Source organism: Alternaria triticimaculans (assembly GCF_023758025.1).
Source record: "Alternaria triticimaculans strain BMP 0046 chromosome Unknown scaffold_5, whole genome shotgun sequence".
NCBI classification, from domain to species: domain Eukaryota; kingdom Fungi; phylum Ascomycota; class Dothideomycetes; order Pleosporales; family Pleosporaceae; genus Alternaria; species Alternaria triticimaculans.
Genome location: NW_026055962.1, coordinates 1,475,413 through 1,494,606, shown reverse-complemented (window position 1 = coordinate 1,494,606; position 19,194 = coordinate 1,475,413). Strand labels below are relative to the sequence as shown.

General features: G+C 53.7%; 7 protein-coding genes across 7 annotated transcripts; 3 read left to right on the top strand and 4 right to left on the bottom strand.

The window, feature by feature from the left end:
* Window positions 1-1,350: 1,350 nt before the first annotated feature.
* On the top strand, window positions 1,351-2,717 carry J4E78_004826 (uncharacterized protein; the record flags this gene model as incomplete). The annotated part of the gene is made up of 5 exons (XM_049365453.1): window positions 1,351-1,420; window positions 1,452-1,613; window positions 1,690-2,253; window positions 2,311-2,578; window positions 2,639-2,717. 5 exons carry the CDS (start codon window positions 1,351-1,353, stop codon window positions 2,715-2,717), a joined length of 1,143 nt encoding a protein of 380 aa, XP_049223254.1.
* A 993-nt stretch (window positions 2,718-3,710) lies between these two features.
* Window positions 3,711-5,072, bottom strand: J4E78_004825 (uncharacterized protein; the record flags this gene model as incomplete). Its single annotated transcript, XM_049365452.1, has 2 exons — window positions 3,711-4,184; window positions 4,902-5,072. The coding sequence occupies 2 exons, from the start codon at window positions 5,070-5,072 to the stop codon at window positions 3,711-3,713; spliced, it is 645 nt and encodes a 214-aa protein (XP_049223253.1).
* Window positions 5,073-6,553: 1,481 nt separating this feature from the next.
* On the top strand, window positions 6,554-8,055 carry J4E78_004824 (uncharacterized protein; the record flags this gene model as incomplete). The annotated part of the gene is made up of 2 exons (XM_049365451.1): window positions 6,554-6,661; window positions 6,718-8,055. The coding sequence occupies 2 exons, from the start codon at window positions 6,554-6,556 to the stop codon at window positions 8,053-8,055; spliced, it is 1,446 nt and encodes a 481-aa protein (XP_049223252.1).
* A 622-nt stretch (window positions 8,056-8,677) lies between these two features.
* Window positions 8,678-9,564, bottom strand: ATP3 (atp3 gamma subunit of the F1 sector of mitochondrial F1F0 ATP synthase; the record flags this gene model as incomplete). Its single annotated transcript, XM_049365450.1, has 4 exons — window positions 8,678-8,697; window positions 8,747-8,969; window positions 9,023-9,474; window positions 9,534-9,564. 4 exons carry the CDS (start codon window positions 9,562-9,564, stop codon window positions 8,678-8,680), a joined length of 726 nt encoding a protein of 241 aa, XP_049223251.1.
* A 205-nt stretch (window positions 9,565-9,769) lies between these two features.
* Window positions 9,770-11,462, top strand: J4E78_004822 (uncharacterized protein; the record flags this gene model as incomplete). Its single annotated transcript, XM_049365449.1, has 2 exons — window positions 9,770-10,395; window positions 10,445-11,462. 2 exons carry the CDS (start codon window positions 9,770-9,772, stop codon window positions 11,460-11,462), a joined length of 1,644 nt encoding a protein of 547 aa, XP_049223250.1.
* Window positions 11,463-12,550: 1,088 nt separating this feature from the next.
* Window positions 12,551-13,125, bottom strand: J4E78_004821 (uncharacterized protein; the record flags this gene model as incomplete). The annotated part of the gene is made up of 2 exons (XM_049365448.1): window positions 12,551-12,843; window positions 12,897-13,125. 2 exons carry the CDS (start codon window positions 13,123-13,125, stop codon window positions 12,551-12,553), a joined length of 522 nt encoding a protein of 173 aa, XP_049223249.1.
* A 2,555-nt stretch (window positions 13,126-15,680) lies between these two features.
* Window positions 15,681-17,750, bottom strand: J4E78_004820 (uncharacterized protein; the record flags this gene model as incomplete). Its single annotated transcript, XM_049365447.1, has 2 exons — window positions 15,681-17,334; window positions 17,383-17,750. 2 exons carry the CDS (start codon window positions 17,748-17,750, stop codon window positions 15,681-15,683), a joined length of 2,022 nt encoding a protein of 673 aa, XP_049223248.1.
* Between the last annotated feature and the right edge of the window lie 1,444 nt (window positions 17,751-19,194).

Genomic DNA, 19,194 nt, shown 5'->3' with positions numbered 1-19,194 from the left:
CCGTCCCTTGGCTTGACAATAAATGTTAAGTCGCCGACGAGGGCGTTGGGCTGATGAGTAGTCCCCATTCCGCGGAATCACAGCAACATCTGACAGCATTCGTGCTGTCTAACTCGGCCGCTACGAGGTCTTACTTGACTCAATGACCATAATATTGAATACATATCGGCAATGCTACGAGCCGAATTTCTTGTCACATTGCCTAGCCCGGTGAAGTTATCTGAACTTGTTACGAAGCGAGGGTTTTATGCAGGCTAGACGTTAAGCTAGAAGGACAACCCCAGCATCGTGTCTGTAAAGGGGAAGGCGATTTAGCGACAGACCTCGCGGCTCCGCACTTGTTTGCTTTTTATTCGGTAATCGCTCGTTGAAGGATGGCGAATGTGGCTTACACATTGTACACAACGTCGGAGAACGCCCAAGGATGGATGGCTACGTCAGCCAGGGATTACCTGATAGCTCTGTTGGTGTGAACTCAGGGGGAGTTCACCCCCACTGTCGGGCTGTCATGCGCCCAAAGTATTGAAGCTCGAGACAAGGTCCAGCACTGCGGGAGCGCGCCGTCGTTCACCGCCCGCTTCTTGTACATCTCCCGCGACAACCGCTATGTATCCAGGAGATAGGAACAGCAAACGTCATGCTGTGAATATGAGGGGATACGGTGGAGCGGATCGCATTGTGTGCTCGTGCCCAAGTTGCATAATGTGGCGGGTGGCGGCGGGCGCCTTCAATACAATTGTCGCGGGCTCGCTACATACGAAGCCCACATAATCTCGGTCGACTTGCTTGCGGAGCGGACCACTATGGTGTGCATTGGATCAGCCACAAGTGCCCGACCATGACTGCTACTGGCGGCCATAGTTGGTTTTTGAGCCTCAGTGATGGGCGTGGCCTCTTGAGAAGAGAATTATCGCCGGGCTTGGGTGTGCACATTTAAATATCGGCCTGACTGCCCCCCTCCTGCAGGTCAATGAGTCGCGCATATTGGGCCTGAGTTATATGACATCGTTGTGGTGCCGCGGTATCCTACTTGGAGTATCTCTCTTCGTGGTTAGTCCCTCTCGTTCCAGCTTGACGCCCGCGATCACGAACGCCGCGTGTTATCTTTCTTCCAACGTGAGCAAGACAGACGATCGCAGCAAGACGCTTCGCCTATAGCAGCCGTGATATTGTCCCTCGCCAGTTGGTTCCTCGCAAAGACGGTCTGAGCGCGATCCGCACCGCTCAAATCTCCACCCCCGACTTTGGCCTTAGCAGACACCATCCGCCCACTGCGCCCTTCAGAGTCCCCTAGCGATCTCTTCTTGCGCGCACAGGAGACGCAGATCACGAACATACGCGACCCCAGAAATGGCTTCAGAAAAGCCTTCGGTGCTGATAATAGGAGGGCTGGGTAAGGCTCGCGCTGGGCACAACCCAAGTATGCCACGAGGGCTGACCATGTGCATTAGGCTACACCGGGCGACACCTCACCAAGTACATCCACGACAACAACCTCGCCTCGCAGATTCGCATCGTCGACAAACATCTCCCGGAGCTGGCATGGCTTGCACCTGAATTCAAGGAGGCGTGCTCAAGAGAGCGATTCATACAGGCGGATGCGGCGCAGGAGAGTGCGTACCCCTGACCGTGTCTCTGGGTCTAAGGGATGTCTACAACAAGACGTTCGAGGCTAATTCAAACCTACAGAATCCCTCCCGCGAATATTCGACCGTGAAGGCGGCGCCGAATTCGACTATGTCTTCAACTGCGGCGGCGAGACCCGCTTCGCCCAAGACGAGAAGGTCTACGAGCTCCGCTCCTACGGCCTGTCCATGGCCATTGGTCGCGAAGCCGCGAAACGCAAGGTCAAATGCTTCCTCGAAGTCAGCACCGGCATGGTCTACAAGCCCGACAGCGCACCCAGCAAAGAGTCAGACAAGCCGAAACCCTGGTCGAATCTCGCGAAATGGAAACTCAAGGCTGAGGAGGACCTGGCCAAGATCGAAGGCTTGAACCTGATAGTGATGAGGATGGCACACGTCTACGGGCCGTACACGAGCAAATACCTGAGCACGGCGCTTTGCATGGCGAGGGTATACCAGAGCAAAGGAAAGGAGATGCGCTTCCTGTGGAAAGAAGACCTGAAGACGAACCTGGTGCACATTGAGGATTCTACGAGAGCGCTGTGGCATGGTGTCGAGTGGTACATGAAGGGGCCCCCAGGACGCAGACCGGCACCCACCTTTAACATTGTGGATCATGCGAATCACTGTAAGGCCTCTCCACAACACGTCATCCTATCTACTGCAGTACTGACATGACATTTAGCCCAAAAAGACACTGCCCAGCTCATGGGTAAGATCTTCAACATCGAAACCGGCTTCCACGGCACACTCATTTCAGCCTTTGCACGATTGAATCTCGACCATGTCGTCGACGAAGTCAACGACGAGACGCTAGACCCCTGGGCAGAACTGCAACAAAAAGCCGGCATCAGCCAATCGACACCGCTGACACCGTACATGGAGAAGGAGCTGCTGAAAGATGCGGATCTGAGCATGGACGGGAGTCTGTTCGAGAAGGAGACGGGCTTCAAGTAAGTCACTTTTACACACCAAAAGCGCATGCAGGCGGCAATAGACTAACACATCATCAGATACAACGTAGAGAAGATCACCAAAGAAAAGGTCGAAGAGGTCATTGAGAGCTACAAGAGGATGAACTGGTGGCCATAGCCTTCGCCGCTCGACTCGCCCACTTCTTTTCCATCGATACCCTCCTTCTTGTCACGACCTTCCTCACGACGAACCCCCTTTTCCCGTATACCCAACCACCAAAAACCACCACCTTTACATCTTCCAAAAACGACGACCGATTGTTCAGTTCAGCATAGCATAGCAGCGAACGCATGCATTACCTGGAGCTCTGGGCTCCCTTTGACCCGATTCGACAATTTCACCCCTTATGGTCTTCTTATGTCTTGCGGGCATTTGTATCTGGCAGTCGCTTTTCCCTTGTGTGTGTGTCAACCTTCTTCCTGTATGTTTGGGGCATGTATCTGGTTTGCGCACGGTACTGTATGGTGTTGATCTTTGCTGCTGCTGTCGGAGCATGCGAGTCTTGGTGTTACATACCCCTCAATCTAGCATTTGTTCTTATACACCGCGACTTGTCGTAAGATGACTCATTGTGCTCGATCATCACTCGATTGCGTTGGAACTTGCATAAGGTATGTGGTATTTTGAGTGTGTGTGTCGCTTGATATTAAGCAACACTCTGTACAGGTAGAGGACGCGGGGGTTTGCAACCTTGACGCCCCTACTCTAGATACATACGGGCCTAGAGAATTGTAAGCTTTATACTCTACATATATAGGCCTTAAGAATCGTGAGCTATATACCCTATATATAAGGGGACCTTGAGAATTGTAAGGTTCTTTTCGGAGCAAAGTGTAACACCTGGCAGGCACCTCGTACGAACACATCCAGTTTTCGCTGACAGCTCACTGGATCAGGTACCCTTCTCTGCTTCGTAGTGTATTAGACGATATACAATCAATAACTCCAGCTTAACCTTGCTCTCTTTCACTGCGACATGCTTCTCCAAGAAACACAACTAGACTTTATATAGAGATTGATGGCCCCGCGGATCTCCTTCGACCATGTCCAGTGCCAACAAGAGGTCTAACCCCGCCAAGGGCTCGAACGCCCGGTTGACTAACTCGCCAGCTACTCGGGCCCCGAATGATCTTCGGTGATGACCTCAAGCTTGATACCCTTCTGGATCCCGAGGTACTCCACCCAAGTGGTGCTCCCTCCCACCACAGCATCACGCTCTAACATGAACGTCAAAGTAACCCCCTGCAACGCAATCTTCTTCAAGTTTGGAAAAGTCCTCATACACGCCGTCCAGGGAAATTCCCACTGTCTTCCGTTCCAGAAGTAAATCCATGACTTGTAGAGAACAACGCTCTGGATAGTTTCCAACTGTTCGCGCGAGAGCGCGCACTTCCCGGCCCAGTAGCGGTCGAGGAAGGTGTCGTAGGGAAACTTAAAATTGTTTCCGGAGTAGAATACCAGACGCGATTCAATGTAGATTTGTCGACAAGTCGTTAGTAAAGCGAGGGCGTGGGGGGCTAGTCCGCGGTCGAACTTGACACGTCCCTTGTAGACGGTGACCTCCTTGTTGCTAATGAGGGTAAACTTATAAACATTTTCGCGAATCTCTGCAGGCAGAGCGAGAAGACGTGTACGCGTGTTGGATTGCGTGCTGTGTTTGGTTAGTTGAATCTTGCTACATCGATCGCTCTATTCCCTACCGAGGGCGCAGATATTCGGGAGTATTCCCTGGATTCGGTAGGGCATCATCGGGACGGGAGCTCAACTTCGGATTCATGATGGCGTTAGTTGAGAGTCTGAGAAGGTGCGAAGGGTTCGTTGCGATAAGCACGCGACTGGTCAGACCACGACCAGAGCAGACAGTCGAGGGCCATACGCATCTGGGAATGGAAAGTCTCATTCACTGTGCTATTCGATTACTATAAGAGTAAGGACTTCTCGTGGCGATGCTCTCTTCGTGCATTCTCGAAATTGGTAGAGACAACGTCAGTGAATGTATCATCTTGTTTGGCAGACTATGCGAGCTTGATGATTATTGTCATGTGGCACTTTGAATGAATAGTTCGATTACATATGCGCACTGGATAATTGTCAAAACGATATCGATAACATCTTTGACTCTAGTACGAGCTCTCCCACCATACCAAAGCTTCCTGGATTCGAATGCTTTCACAACCCTCCAACCGATGTTGATAAATCCAAGCTCAGGCTAGTACGGCGAGCAGCATCTTGCTAGACGCGTTCTGCTGAATCTGAATCAGGAGCTAGCTATTGTTCATCGATCTCGATAGGATCAACAACCTCGACGACCTCAAGGACACCACGCTCCCGCATCGTCACATAATCCTTCCAATCATTGAAGCCAGCATGTTGCGCCAACAACTTGACGAAATGGACGTCGGAACCAGTTTCAGCGACGTCAACTTCAATCCAAATTCGCCGCAAGTTCGGGAAGAGGAGCGTGAACGGCATAGCTAACGGTGGTGGGGAACGAGAACGGGTGGATTTCCAGTCGAACGGGCAACTACATCCTCGTGCGTACCGTGAGCAGTCCCCAAACCCCGTCCCGTTGACCGAGTCAAAAAGGAAGGGGTTGTTAACTTGGATAGTTTGTATGGCTTCTAGCTGGGCTTGGTTGCGGTTTCCTGCAAAGGCATCGCGGTGGGAACGGCAGCTCACGACGAACGTGTTGAGTGCGTAAGGTAAGAGAGCGGTCTCTGTATAGATCTGGCGGCATACGTATGGCAGCACAAACGCGAGCTTTCGGAGTTCTCCAGGCTTGTAGTCATCACCACTATTCTGCCAAATATCGAGTCCGGGGACGTTCATTGATATCTGGAAGCCGCCTAGAACTTCCTGAAAGATCATGTTACGAATCTCCGCAGGCAACGAAAGGAGATTCGTCGACGCGTTGTGTTGAGACCTAGTACATTAGCGTCTGACGTGACCTTGGAGATAGTACTTACTTGGAGAGCAAATGCTCTGGGGTGGGATCCATCTGCACCAGTCCATTCTTCTGGTAAGTAACTGCTGGCGAAGGGCCTCGATAATAAGGGGCAGAGTGTCGAGGATTTGCCATAACTTGAGCCAGCTTGCGCTGACGTTCCAACGCCTTCCAGGCGCCGAGACAATTTGGCATGGCTACTAGATCTGACGGTTACACGTATGATTAGAAGAACAGTGGTCGGTTTGTCAGGTCGTGTAGAGCCGATGATGGAGACTGGTTAACGGCTACAGTGATAGTATAGAACTGTGGTTCCTTCGAGACCGCTTATTTTATAATTGGGCAGATTATCAGAGTAGAGTCACTTTAAGTACTTGCAGGGGAATTGCTCGATATCTGGCTGCCTGGGGACCGCTTCGTTCGGTCACTCACGCCACTTTCATTGTCGGATACGCGCTACAGTCACATATATCACTGCCGTATAGTGAAATAGTTATAGTGATACAGCCGGAAAAAGATAGGCGGAAATACTGACCCTGTCTGATGGGTGGCAGTGATGGAAAATGGTTGATGTGGCAGGAAGCGCAGCAGAATGGACAGTCGGCTGGGGTGTCAGTGGCCGCCCAATCATCATCTGTGTGATGTTGGAAGCGCTGCGCCCGAACCTTCCTGCCCTGCGACATCACTACACCGACATCCAAGCAAGTAGGTTATCTATAATCTTTAGCGGCATATAAGCAAGACTTGCTGCAGTTCTATCAGATATGTGACCTATATCGCTCTGCAGGCTGCGGGTGGAAGGCAAACGCAGCACGTAGCTCGCTCAGCCTCTCAAGATGCAGCCTGACCTTTACGTGCTCAGAAAGGAGCAGTACTGCCTAATCTGAGGATAGGGATGAATGAATACGCTGCTGCGCCCTGTTGGTTTGATAGCTTCATATATCCATTACCGGTATGGAAGAAAGGCAGGCGGCAGTCTGTCTCCCCTACTTCCTCTCTCTCCACCAAAATGTCCCCTCTCCGCCGCACGAAGCGACCACCAGTCAAGATGGCTGCAAAGCCTATCTGCCATCTACTCCACATGCCGCTGGCGATACTTCTTCTTGTTCTAGAAGACGTACGTACCTGAGTAGCTCCTTCACGACGTCTCCCTCTTCTGATCACACCTGTCAGGTTTACGAGACTGATCGGGAAGCCTTCTTCAACTTTCGTCTCGTCTCTAAAGCATCCCGCAACGAGTCTCAATACTTGTTCTTCCGCAACTTTACTCTCCACGATCGCACCCTCCTTGGGCCGAGTCTGTCATCGCCAATGCTGGAGAGGCTCAGGGACAGAAATGGAAAAACTGGAGAATATGTCAGGCATCTGGAAATAGGTCCGTTCAAGGACGAAGACAAGTTCAAGCTCGAGATTTTGCCCTTGCTGGAGCGTATCCTGAGGAGCGTCAGTAACTTACAGGATCTTACCTGGCGTGTGAACTGCGAGCTTCCGCCAGCCCTGCTCAGCTTGTTCTCCGAATTGCATCCTTCGGCGCATTTGCACTGGATTCTGAAGAATCGCAGATTCCGTCCTCTGGATCACAGTCTGCTTTCGTCTCCCCAACTTTACACTCTTGATGCGGAAATCTACGCGACTATGCCCGAGCAGACTGGACACTCCCTGAGTGAACTTGCATATATCAAAAACACTGTACCAGCTAGTCTCCAAGTTCTGCGTCTCTCTACTATCGACGTTGATGGCTCTGTCCAGCGTGCGCAATTCGACACTTGGGGATACGTCAAGTGCGGCATGTTTTATTTCGACTTTGAGCCTGGCGATCAGTTCCCTGCGCTCTTGGAGTTGGCCCTGAGGCAGGGCGATTTTGCGTTGACAGAGCAAAGCTGCAACTTATGGGCGTGCGCAACGTCCTGGGAACGCCTGGAACGCTTAGATCTCCCCAACGGCACGTCGCCTCAATTCATCGCCTCCCTCACCAACCGCGCCATCAATCTCAAATACCTCAGATTTCACATCAGTACGATGAACTTCATGATCAGGAGACAATATCGCCCATACAGCGGTGGAAATTGGCTTAACGCCGGCGTTGGCACTATGTCTATCATGACAAGATTTCTAGCTTCGATCAAATCTCTCCACACCCTTGACTTCGCGTACGAAGACAGCGAGACCCTAATGAGTTATCTACGCTTCATGTTGCAGAGTCTTCATGGAAGTTTGAGGAGCTTGACCATATCTGACATGGGTGGTTACTATCACTTTCCCATGGACCCCTTACCATCCGGAAAGCCGTATTGGGATCCGGGGCAATACCGAGAGGTGCTTGAGCTGGCACCCGGCTTGGAGCATTTTGATGCGCGCATTGGTACGAGAGACAGTGTTGTGGGGGATTGGGAAGGCAAGGGTCGCTATGCAGATGTAGAGAAGAAGTGGAGGACCGCGAAAAAGACCATTACCGCTCCTCCAAGGGTGAAAATACAGCGGGCCAAGAGAGCGCTAAAGTTGATTGTGTAGACGGCGTCGACGCTTACATGCGTCTCTACGCAGATGCGAAAGTGGGCTCCACGCAGTATTTTGTGTATCGTCACTGGGCTGATGGTGGTGCCAAGTTCTTTTACCAACATCGAGGCGCATCCCAACTTCTCGGATCTGTATCGGAGGCATTTGCGGCTTTGGTCCAAGCCATTCGTTGTCGTCGACAGAACCTGCAGTGATGGCCGCGCGGGTTGAGGAAACGGAGAGGAATGTTGTTGGGTTGGGTGTCGTTACGAAATGGGAAGGTGGTGGGTTCGTAAACTTCGCGGGGTAATGAACCTGTTTCCTTTGTCAATTCGTCTAGTCCAATACCCAATGAAGCTCGTATAGCGTCTCTCGCTTCTGAATGCCTGGTGCCTGTTGAAATCTTCGGTACTATGGCGATGCTAAACGTGAGAAGGGGGTTTCCAGATGATCAATGGCCCCGCCTTGTCTGAGATCGGACTGAAATATGCAACAGAAAAGACACTTGTATTCAGGAGACAGAACGAAATCGATTTCGGCCTTTTCCCAGCCTGAGGTACTCTATATTGAACGAGCCTGACTATTGCACAGATTTATATAACATTGATTGACTTGACTGGTGGATGCTATAGGACGCTTATGCCTTCTGGACGATCCCTGTTGCTTGTTAGCTCATGCCGCACGTTTGAAATGCAATGCCACATACTCTCAATGTCAGTGACGCTCTGGTCAAGGATCTGCTTGAGGGTCTTGGGGTTCTCGAGCTCCTTCTCAATCTTGGCGATGATGGACTCGGCGAGCTCCTTCTGCTGCCTCTGCTTGACCTGGCCCTCGTAGCGGACCCACGAGTCGAGGACGGACTTGGCCTCGGCGGCGATGGCGGTCTTCTGCTCAAGCTCGAAAGCCTGGGCCTCGAGCTGGGCGGTCTCCTGTGGGGTTGTCAGTGTTCGGCCCTTGCATGTCCTCTGCCGTCGCGTCGCACCTTGGAAACCTCGAAGAGGGTCTTGGTGATGTCAATGACACCGCCGAGGTCCTGGACGCTCTCGATGCGCTGCTTGACAGCGGTGGTGTGGTCCTGGCGGGCAGCGTTCAAGATGCCGGAGATCTTGTCGGCCTGCTGTTGCGCATACTCTCCCCAGGCAGGTCCGGCGTACTTGGCAACGGCCCAGAAGATGGTCAGGAGCGAGAGGGCGACAATGGACTCCTCGTTGACGACGTAGAGCTCGTTGCTGATAGCGGCGACACTGAGACCGGCGCCGGCGGAGAGGACGGCGGCCTTGGTGAGGGGGCTGTTGCCGGGGACGGGTATCGAGTCGAGGACGGTCTGGGCCTTCTTCTTGGGGTCCTCCTGGGGCAGGTTGGAGTTGTAGCGGGCCTGGACGGCGATGGAGGGCAGGGCGCGGAGAGGGAGCGATGGGCGGAGACGGGCGGCGCCTATTGGGGTGAGCACGGGGTCAATGGCATCGCAGATTCATCGGGCGGGTGCTACTCACCGACCGCGCTCCTTGCAAGACGTGAGGCCATGGCTGTCTGATGGGCGTGGGGAGTTTGGGGTGCTGGTCGTCGTCGAGAGCTAGCTTTTCGTGATGCTGCGTGAACTCTGAGCCAAGCGCCGATGCCCATGCGCTAGCCGAACTTCGCCCGGCCCGCCCTCACTTTTCGACATCGCCAACTTTTTTGCGCCCGCGAGCAATTCAACTCCACGCCAAGAAATCAGTCGCAGGAAAACATGTCGGGTGCAAAGTCGGCCAGCACGTCTGGTGTCAAGAGGAAGAGGGACCCAAGCAAGCCAGAGCGCGGCGAATCCAAATCGAAGAGCCGGCGCAAATCCCCCAGCGACGACGTCGAAGACATCCAGTCGGAAATTGTACAGCTCGAAGCACAAATCCTCGAATCGCGAAAACACTACAACAACATTGCAACTCTTTTGCAGCGAGCGAGACAGCCAGACGCCGAGAATGAGGGACCAATCCTCGCCGCCGTGGCTCTCTGCCGAGTCTTTTCACGACTACTCGTGACAGGCGACATGGTGAAGAGCAAGGGTATGAGCGAGGCAGAGGGTGTCATTGTGTCGTGGTTGAAGGAGCGCTACCGAGAACTCTCCGACATACTCATCGACGACTTCCTCGGCAGCGAACATCCACCTCGGCAGTCTGTGGCCCTGACACTGGTTCTGCGACTGGTCAAGGAGGAGGCGAAGTCACAAAAAGACTACAAGATTAAGAACGGGCCGCTGCCGAGACTGATCAGGGTGCTGCTATGTCTCCCGCTAGACGATCTGAACCGCGAGGAATTTGCGGAGAAGTACCTGAAGCAGTTCGACGATATCCGATACCAGACCTTCCAGACCATCAAGTAAGCACATACACATACCAAGTCTCATGACTACCACTAACACATCCAGGGATGTACTTGACAGTGAGCTCGACATTACGACGCGCCAACTCGTAGCTGCGAACAGCCTGTCCCTCCTATTCACACTTACCGAAGTCCCCAAATCCAAGACCGACATACAAAATTTCTACGTACAGGTGCAAGGGAAGAGCCCGATACCGTCCCTCCAAGCATACAAGGAAAAGGCACAGGCAGCGTGGTTAGCCACGATGCGCACAGGTCTCTCCAAGGAGCAGCGCAAGTCTATCCTGCACAACTTTTCTCACCAGATTGCGCCGTGGTTCCAGCAGCCTGAAATCTTATCGGATTTCTTGACCGACTCCTACAACGTGGGCGGGGCAACCTCTCTTCTGGCTCTGTCCGGAATCTACTACTTAATTTCAGAGAAGAACCTCGACTACCCGTCATTCTACCTCAAGCTGTACTCCCTCCTCGACGAAGGCCTCCTCCATTCCAAACACCGATCGCGTTTTTTCCGCCTACTAGACACCTTCATGTCTTCGTCCCATTTACCCGCCAACCTCGTCGCCAGTTTCATCAAGCGTCTCTCGCGATTAGCCCTCCACGGCCCACCCGCTGGTGTTGTCGTCGTAATACCCTGGGTCTACAACATGTTCAAGAGACATCCAGCTTGCACTTTCATGATGCACCGCGAGATCCGGGACCCGGCTCTGCAAAAGGAGCTGGAAGAGGAAGGCATGGACGACCCGTTCGACATGGAGGAGCTGGACCCTCTCCTCACAAATGCTATTGACAGCAGTGTCTGGGAGCTAGAGGCACTGCAATCGCATTACCACCCCAACGTTGCGACGCTGGCAAAGATCATCTCGGAGCAATTCACGAAGCGAGCGTACAACCTGGAAGACTTCTTGGACCACTCCTACACGGCGCTGCTCGATGTCGAACTCGACCGCGATCTGAAGAAGGAGCCAGAAGTCGAATTTGAGATACCCAAGCGCATCTTCACTGCGGATGAGGGGTTCAATATATTTGGACAGTTGTTGACGCAGGTTGTGGAGGCAAGGTAGTCGATGCATATATAGCTAGAATGATACCCGGAATATTCGCATTACTTAAGCAGCTTCCCGACCAACTCCCACACATTCATTCTGATTACATATGAACTCCCACACATGCAAACGTTCATTCGTCGGAATAAGGCGCCGTAAAACTCCCTCACCCGTCATCCAAGCATGAACATGTGGGGACACCTCTAGCTCCCTACCATCCAGCCAAACCACACATCTAGACACGACAATTCCAAACTCCGCCCTCTAGCTCTGCTCAAGGATGATAAAATTGGTTGAGACGCACACTGCACTTGACCGGTGCTAGTTCAGCCAACCTGCCAAGTGCCATTTTCATCGTTTTCTAGCTGCAAAGCTTGCCCACGTAGCGTTTTGGCTAGTGGTGTGGAGCTAATGCGCTGGGGGCAGCTCGTTGGCTCGGGGTCGCCCGCGCGCCCGCTGTCTTTCTCGTATTGCGCTGAGGGGAGAGGACGCGCGATAAGAGACGGACGTCGCTGTCGGAGCCAGCAGCAGCAGGAAGAGTAGGTGTGTGGTCGTGTGGTCGTCGCGCAAGGAGGGGAAGGCAAGTTGCGTCTTGCTGGTTGACCGAGGCAGGGGCAGCTGGAAGGTCGGCGATTATCTTGCATGCGTTGGCGCGGTCGGTTCCAGGTACCACTTTCCTTTGCGCTGAGCTGCATATGTCGAGAGCTTTCACATGTGTCAAACAAGGTAGCCAGGAAAACTCTTCTGAACTACACGTCATGAGGATGGAACATTGTTCAAGCGCATTCACAGGTGTGGGAAGTAAAGTTTGGTTCAGACCACCTCTCGGCGACTGATATCTCAGTTGAATTAGCTATCTATACATGTCAAGCCATGTGTATGCATCCCCGTTGGAACATTGTCGCATTAGTAGGATACATGAGAAGAAGAATCATTCGTAACCCGCTAACCCCGACCTGAATGTTCCCCGAATTAAAAATCCCCGCCATTAATGCTTGGAAATGTGTTGTTACTCCGTGTTGCTTTTAAACAAACATGCAACCCAATCGTGACTGAGTTGGTGGTATATCGTGAAGAAGGGGAAAGAAAGGGTGGTGGTGAGGCGCTTATGCGACGATGGCGGCACCGATGGCGAGGACAAGGCCACCGAAGGAGACCATGTTGCCGGCGGCGGCACCAGTGGACTCGGGGATGCCACCGCTCTCGGTAGCGCTGCCAGCGACGCCGGAAGAGGTCTCCTCAGAGGCGGGGGTGGAGGCAGTGGCGCTCATAGAGCCGGTACCGGTGACCATGGTGGTGTTGGAGCCCATGGGGACGGACATGGAACCACCAGGAACGACGGGAGTGGCGGTGGGGACAACGACGACCGAGGTGACGGAAGCAGTCTCAGTGACGGCGACTGTGGTGTTGTTAGTATCGTGATGGAGTGAGTAGAGTCGCAGGGAAACTTACCAGTGGAGGTCATGTCGCCAGAGGGGACCATGGAGCCGGAAGGCATGGGGACAGCGGGGATCTCAGAGACCATGGAGCCAGAGGGCATGGGGACGGCGGGGATCATGCTGGTGGCAGGAGGAGCCTGGATCTGACCGTCGGAGATCTGGGAGATGGGCTGGACCTCGTACTGAGGAACAGCGGCGACGGCACCAGCCATGATGGCAACGGAGGCGATGGAGAAACGCATGTTGATGATGTGGGTTGGTAGTAGTTACTTGAAGATAGCGACTGTGTAGTGATCGACTCGTAGATTGGAGAGTTGAAGCGGGTGGAATCTGTTTGTGCGTTGGAGTGAGTGGATGAAGAAGAGAAAGGGAGGCAGCAAACGGGCTATCTATTTATTCGCCTGGAGCCGCAGGGCAACACACACGCAAGACTTGCGGCTGTTGTGTCGCAATGGGGTCGGGCGGACCCACCGTACCCAAAAGTGCCCTGTGCGCCCATGGACGTGGTAGGCAGAGTAATTGGAGAGGCTTTGCGCCCGTGTGTTTCGACAAGAGTAGAACAACCCAGCCCCGGCGCACAGACACGAGGCGAGTCCGCGATTGGCAGATGGACAAGCATCGTTCCAAGAATTTTATCCAAGTTGGCCCACCTGAACCGTTGGGCGAGGCTAGTCCCCTGCGAGAGAGCTTGTCATGCTGGTGAAAGCGGCCGAATTGCTTCGTTTTGATTGCCTGGGAGCTTCCATGTCGCTGACTACCGCCAACTTCGACGTGTAACCAGCTTTTTCCCCTCTCCCAGACCGCCAGCCACACCAGCCATCGCCAACGCGCAAGCAGGCGAAAGAGTTTGACTTCAGAAGAGGGCCGTTTCGCAGTGCCACGCAACATCTCTCCACTGCAACTCGCTTGTGCGCACCTTATCGCGACGCCAGCAAACGCCTCCCGCCAGTGGCCGTGCGACTAGCAACCATAGTGCCAGGGGCAGGTCCGTCACCATTCGATCGCCTCAAGCCCGTCCATAACGCATGCAGATCGTTGCCCGGTACAGCTGGCGGCCCTATGCATCCCTCACGGTTATTGTTGGCAGCAGTTTGCCTGCGCACCGCTGTCTGATCGTGTTTCGTCTGCTGGCCTGCGATGCTGCTTCGTTTTTACTATCCTTAGCAACAGGTGCCTGGGATTGCTCATGGCCATCCTCGGCAGCTGCATCGGTTTTGTTGAATCCCGTGATCGTGGGTGCGGTGACGCGTGTCCCTTGCCCTTGTTTTCGCTCTGGTCGCTAACGCGCAATCAATCAATCGATCAATGCTGCCAGCACTTCGGTCCTCTCCTTCCCTCTCCTGATGATCCATCCCCGTCCCTTGCAGCTTGCTTCTAAGTAAGGAACATTTGCCACCAACACTAAACCATCTGTTCCATGGCCCGAGGGAAACCCAAGAATCTCGATTGAAACCCCTTGCAAACACAATATATTGAAACAAACAACGTGCAATCTGTACCTACATGTCGACGCATTCACCGGCAAATGCGAGCAAAAGGCTAAAGGGAATGAAGCGCACGGCCAGAAACACCCCAGTCCCCCCATCTCCGGACTTTTCACCAGCATGCAAGGACCACGCTCGTAATCTCGTTTCGCAACGACGATTGCTTGCCGCTGCCGTAATACGTGATAAGGATTCAAGGAGAAGGAGATCATGACGTCGTCATGTGCTCTCCTTCTCATCTCGTGTTTGACATGTTCTCGATCTCGTCGCAACAACATGGTGTGGATGAATGCGCCGGCGCAACTACGGAAAGACGGCCATGGAAGCACACTGAAGGAGAGTGCCTGCAAATCTTGCGCCTGCAGATTGTTCGGCGAAAAAGCCGCGAAAGCTTTCGGGAAGATTCCTTTCACCCTGTCCACACACCAGGTCCGACGCTACGACTTGCATTTGACATGCTGCACTTGCGCAGGTCCCAATGTCGTAGACATCTGCACAAGACACGACTGACACCAGACACCCAGCCTTGTTGCTGCGGTTCCCAAGCTGCCAACTCAACTGTACACCGGTGTAGCGCCGGCGACCCGAAGTTCAGGCAGCTGTCACCGCCAAACCGCCGCGCGCATCGTGGAGAAAAAGCGGGTGGGTGATAGTTGCCCGGGCTACCACCCAGCCTGCCCTTTTTCCAATTACCACGTCCTGCCACCATGGCTGACCGCTGAAACCAAGCGTGTACCGAAACCTGTGAAGGTTTGCGGTAAGGTTTCTTCATGTGCGCCGCCAACTGCAGGTGTCCGTCCGCCTATCTGCTGTGTCATCCCGAGGTGTCGCTCGTGAAACCAGAGGCTGTTGTTTGGGTTGCGCCCGGGGCTAGGCGCCGGTGGCTGTCTTGTTGGCTGGGTCGAACAGCCGAACAGAGGTTTTCTGTCCAAGCGACTGCTGTGCGTGCACAACTTTATGTATGCATGCTCAACATCGGTCACGACTGCACGTCGTGTATCAGAGAAGCTTAGCCGGGCGCGTTTATATTACTTCTGATCGAGTTCAACAATGCACCGAGATTCTGTCAATGATTGCTTTTGCCGCGCCGCTCTCCTCATCAAACTCAACAACTCAGGCCGGGAACGGGAACGGTCTGAATGGGTCCAAGAACATACTTATCATAACGATCTTCATTATATGTATCATGGTACAACCTCTGCGTCGAGCGCAAGACGATAAAAACGCCTTTGTAATGCTAAAAAGAACGATAACGCTAATAATCAACATTTTATCCATCGGATCTACAACAAAACTGCAAATTCGAAGCTCCACTAGAGCTGCTTCTCCCGCGTAATCTCATCCGCCGAGTCACTTTCCGACACCGTCTTGGGTGCCATCATGGGCTCAGGGCCGTGCGATGAGCCAGGTGTGGTGCGCTTGAAGTAGTTGTGCACGTCGGCGTGGTCGTCCTCGTCCGCCTCAACACCTTCCCAACCGTTCTTCTCGGAGAACTTGTGCTGTTGGCGTTCGACCCAATCTGTGCGCATCTCAGCGATCTTCTGCTCGTAGTCGAGCTTGGCATCGTAGTCCTTGTGCTGGCCGCGGAAACGCTCCCACCAGGACATGTGCTTCCAGTGGACGGCAATACCGTGGTAGTCGTGCTCCTTGCCGGCGCGGATGTAAGCCCAACGACGCTCCTGTTCCTTGAGATCCAGACCAGTGGTGTCTGGGAGGAAAAGCAGAGTAAGGAGAGCACCGACGAGACCGAACCAGGGGACAAAGTAGAACTTGGTCTGAGTGTCGATGTAGTTGTACAGGACGGCAGCGAGTAGGGCACCCGCCTTACCGCAAGCGGCGCTGAATCCGTGGGCAGTGGCGCGGACGGGTGTGGGGAAGACCTCGGCAGCGACGAGGAAAGTAACACTGTTGGGTCCGAACTGGTTGAAGAAGGAGGACAAAAAGTACATTGCCTGGAAACCGTGAATGTTCTCGGGTTTGGTGAAGTATTCAAAGGCGAAACCAGGAATCATGAAGAGGACGAAGTCAGCCAGGAAACCAACAATCATCATCCATTTGCGGCCGTACAACTTGTTGTCGATGAGCAGGGAAGCGAGGTAGTAGCCACACAGCGATACACCGACGTTGATCAAGTTGTACAACCAGCCGGTCATGACGGACTTGTTGCCAGGCGTAATGATGTCGATGAACTGGTTCTGGAAGAGCTTGTTACCGTAGAAGAAAACATCGTTGGCGAACCAAGCACCCGCAGTGGCCAGGACACGGGGCCCGAAATACGTGAAGGTGAGCTTCAAAGACTGGACGTCGTAGCCGGTGACGTTGGACTTCTTCTTGGACAGCGCGAGCTGCTTTGAGGCGGACTTCATCTTGTAGTAACGGAAGTAGACGAGCCAGAGTGTGCCGACAGCGGGGATGGCGAAGGACACGCGGTAGGTCCACTGAGCCAAGGTTTTCGAGTACGGGGGCGATGATCCACCGTGGAAGATGAGGAGCAAGATGATCAGAATGACCTGGTTGAAGAATTGTCCCCAACCTTGCATCAGGAAAGCACTGGTGACTTTCCTACCACGGTGAAGGCGGTCGTCCTTGGTGGAAACCTTGCCAGAGCCAACGGCGTTCTCCATACCGGCAGTTGCAGTCATCGGGTATTCGCCTCCGACGCCGATACCGTAGAAGAAGAGAGCCCAGACATAGCAGATGACCCATCCGTTCTGGGTAACACCCCAGGCGGCGGTGAGCATGAGAAGACCGACAAACATGATGACGGCGTCCTGGATGAGACCGAAGCGACGACCGAGCCAGTCACCAATAATGCCAACAAGGATCTGACCGACAATGATACCACAGATCTCTAGGTAGTCGACAGCCTGGAGCCAGGTCTTGTCGCAGATTTCGTGATCATTCCAACATTCCGGGAAAGCAGCCTGGAAGAGAGGCCTGACGTTGCCAATGGAGAAGAGCACGTATCTAGATTATCGTTAGTAATGACCTAAGCTACAGTGCCGTAGAACTCACCCCTCGAGACCAAGACCAGCACCGGGGATCACACATGTGCGGAAGTAGTGGCCCATCGGCGCAAGCGGGTCCTTCTTGAACATATCCCAGAAGTAACTCGCTTCGGCTTTCGCTTCCGCTTTGTCGACTTGGCCGATGAACTTGACCCGTTGACCAAGGGGCAGATCTGCCCAGTAGGTGCCGTTGGCATTGTAGAGGTCGTCCGGGTGCAACAGGGCATGGAATACGCTCGATTCATTTTCGCTCATGTCATTCCGGATGTCAATGTCCTGAGTTGCTTGGTGCTCGCCAGTCATGTTGGGTCCATGGGGTGCAGCGATACCATAATCCCGGAGGGAAGGTGGCGTAGGATCGCGGAGTTCCGGCATTGCAGCAAGTTCACGAGAATCGAGGCGATCTCGTTGTTGTATGCTGATGGTGGGGATGGCTGGTGAAAGCGTTGCCCAGAAGCGCGGGTCCTAGTCGAAGCTTATATGCGCTTTGGTTGTAATGCAAGAATGCTGAGTTCCACAGGGATACCGATCACCCGGTGGTGACTGTAGCGCGAGTAGTCCCACGTACAATGCAGAGCAGTACCACGTTCGACGTGGGTGGCTCCTGAGTGGTGGATGAGATCTGCGATTCAGCACGCTGCCAGATCCTAGTACTAGCCGGACGGTCCGATGACGAAACCGAGTGCCGGGAGTGTGTATGCGCTGATTGATGATGAATACGCGCCTTCACGTGGTGGCAGTGCGCTTTTTTGTTCTTGAGGGTCGCAGTACGTAAGAACTGAGGGTCAGAGGTCCCACGCGTTCAGCCGGAAGGCACAGAAGAGGCAGGGGCGCAAAGAGAGCGCGAACTTGGGTGAACAAAGTTGAGCATTTCGCAAGACGCCGATGCTACCAGGCTATATAAGGGACCACGGATGGGAAGAAAATTCTAGTGTAGAGACCGTCGCTTCCGGCGGGGGCATAACGTTACGGACGCGAGTATGCTACGAGTTTGGAGGGCCCACCCAGTCCGGAAGGAGCTCACGCGACAGCAAATCCCAGCCTTTTCGGCACAAGCAGCAGCCTCTAATTGGGCCGAGAGCGAGCGCAACTGTTATGTACCTTGCTCTATGCCCCATAGTGCTAGAGATTGTCGTTCTGAGAGACCCTTTTTGTGCCATAGACACCGCCCAGTCCCCAGATTTCCGGTGTAACCAAGGTTTACTTCGCGATAGCTGCTGGAGCGATGACGTTTTGGACAAGCCTTTTGCGGGCTTGGACAAGCACCACCAAGCCTGCGATCAGGAGGCATGGCAACAGATCAATTGCCCAGGCCGCCCGCGCCATTGACGCACTTTGACCCGCGTCGCCACTACTTTGCACGTACGAGGCGACGAAAGGTCTTCAAAGGATGAGGCGCTGGAGGGCCAATGAGAAAGGCGCACAGAGAACGTGGGCGAGATCAGTGGACATGGCGGGGTCCGAGAATCTGGGCCGTGCAGGGCTGCTAGACCGCTTAGCCGCATGTATCCTCGTCAGTTCTGCGGAGTATCCACACTTCCTCCGCTGCCATCCTCCCACGTCCCTATCAACACCAATAACGCTTGCTAAGTGACATTGCCCTTATTATCTCCGAACGTATTGGGGTACGTGCTGCCGCCTGACAGACGCATATCCGAGGAAATCTCTGTTGCTTACTCCCGAAGTGGGACTACAAGGAACGACTTTCATATCCGAGGATTCGTCTCGAACGGCCACGGCAGTAGAGTCGGGATGATGGACCTGTCGTCGATTCTGCAGGAGAATGCAATATCACCCTGCCATGGAACTACCGGCATGA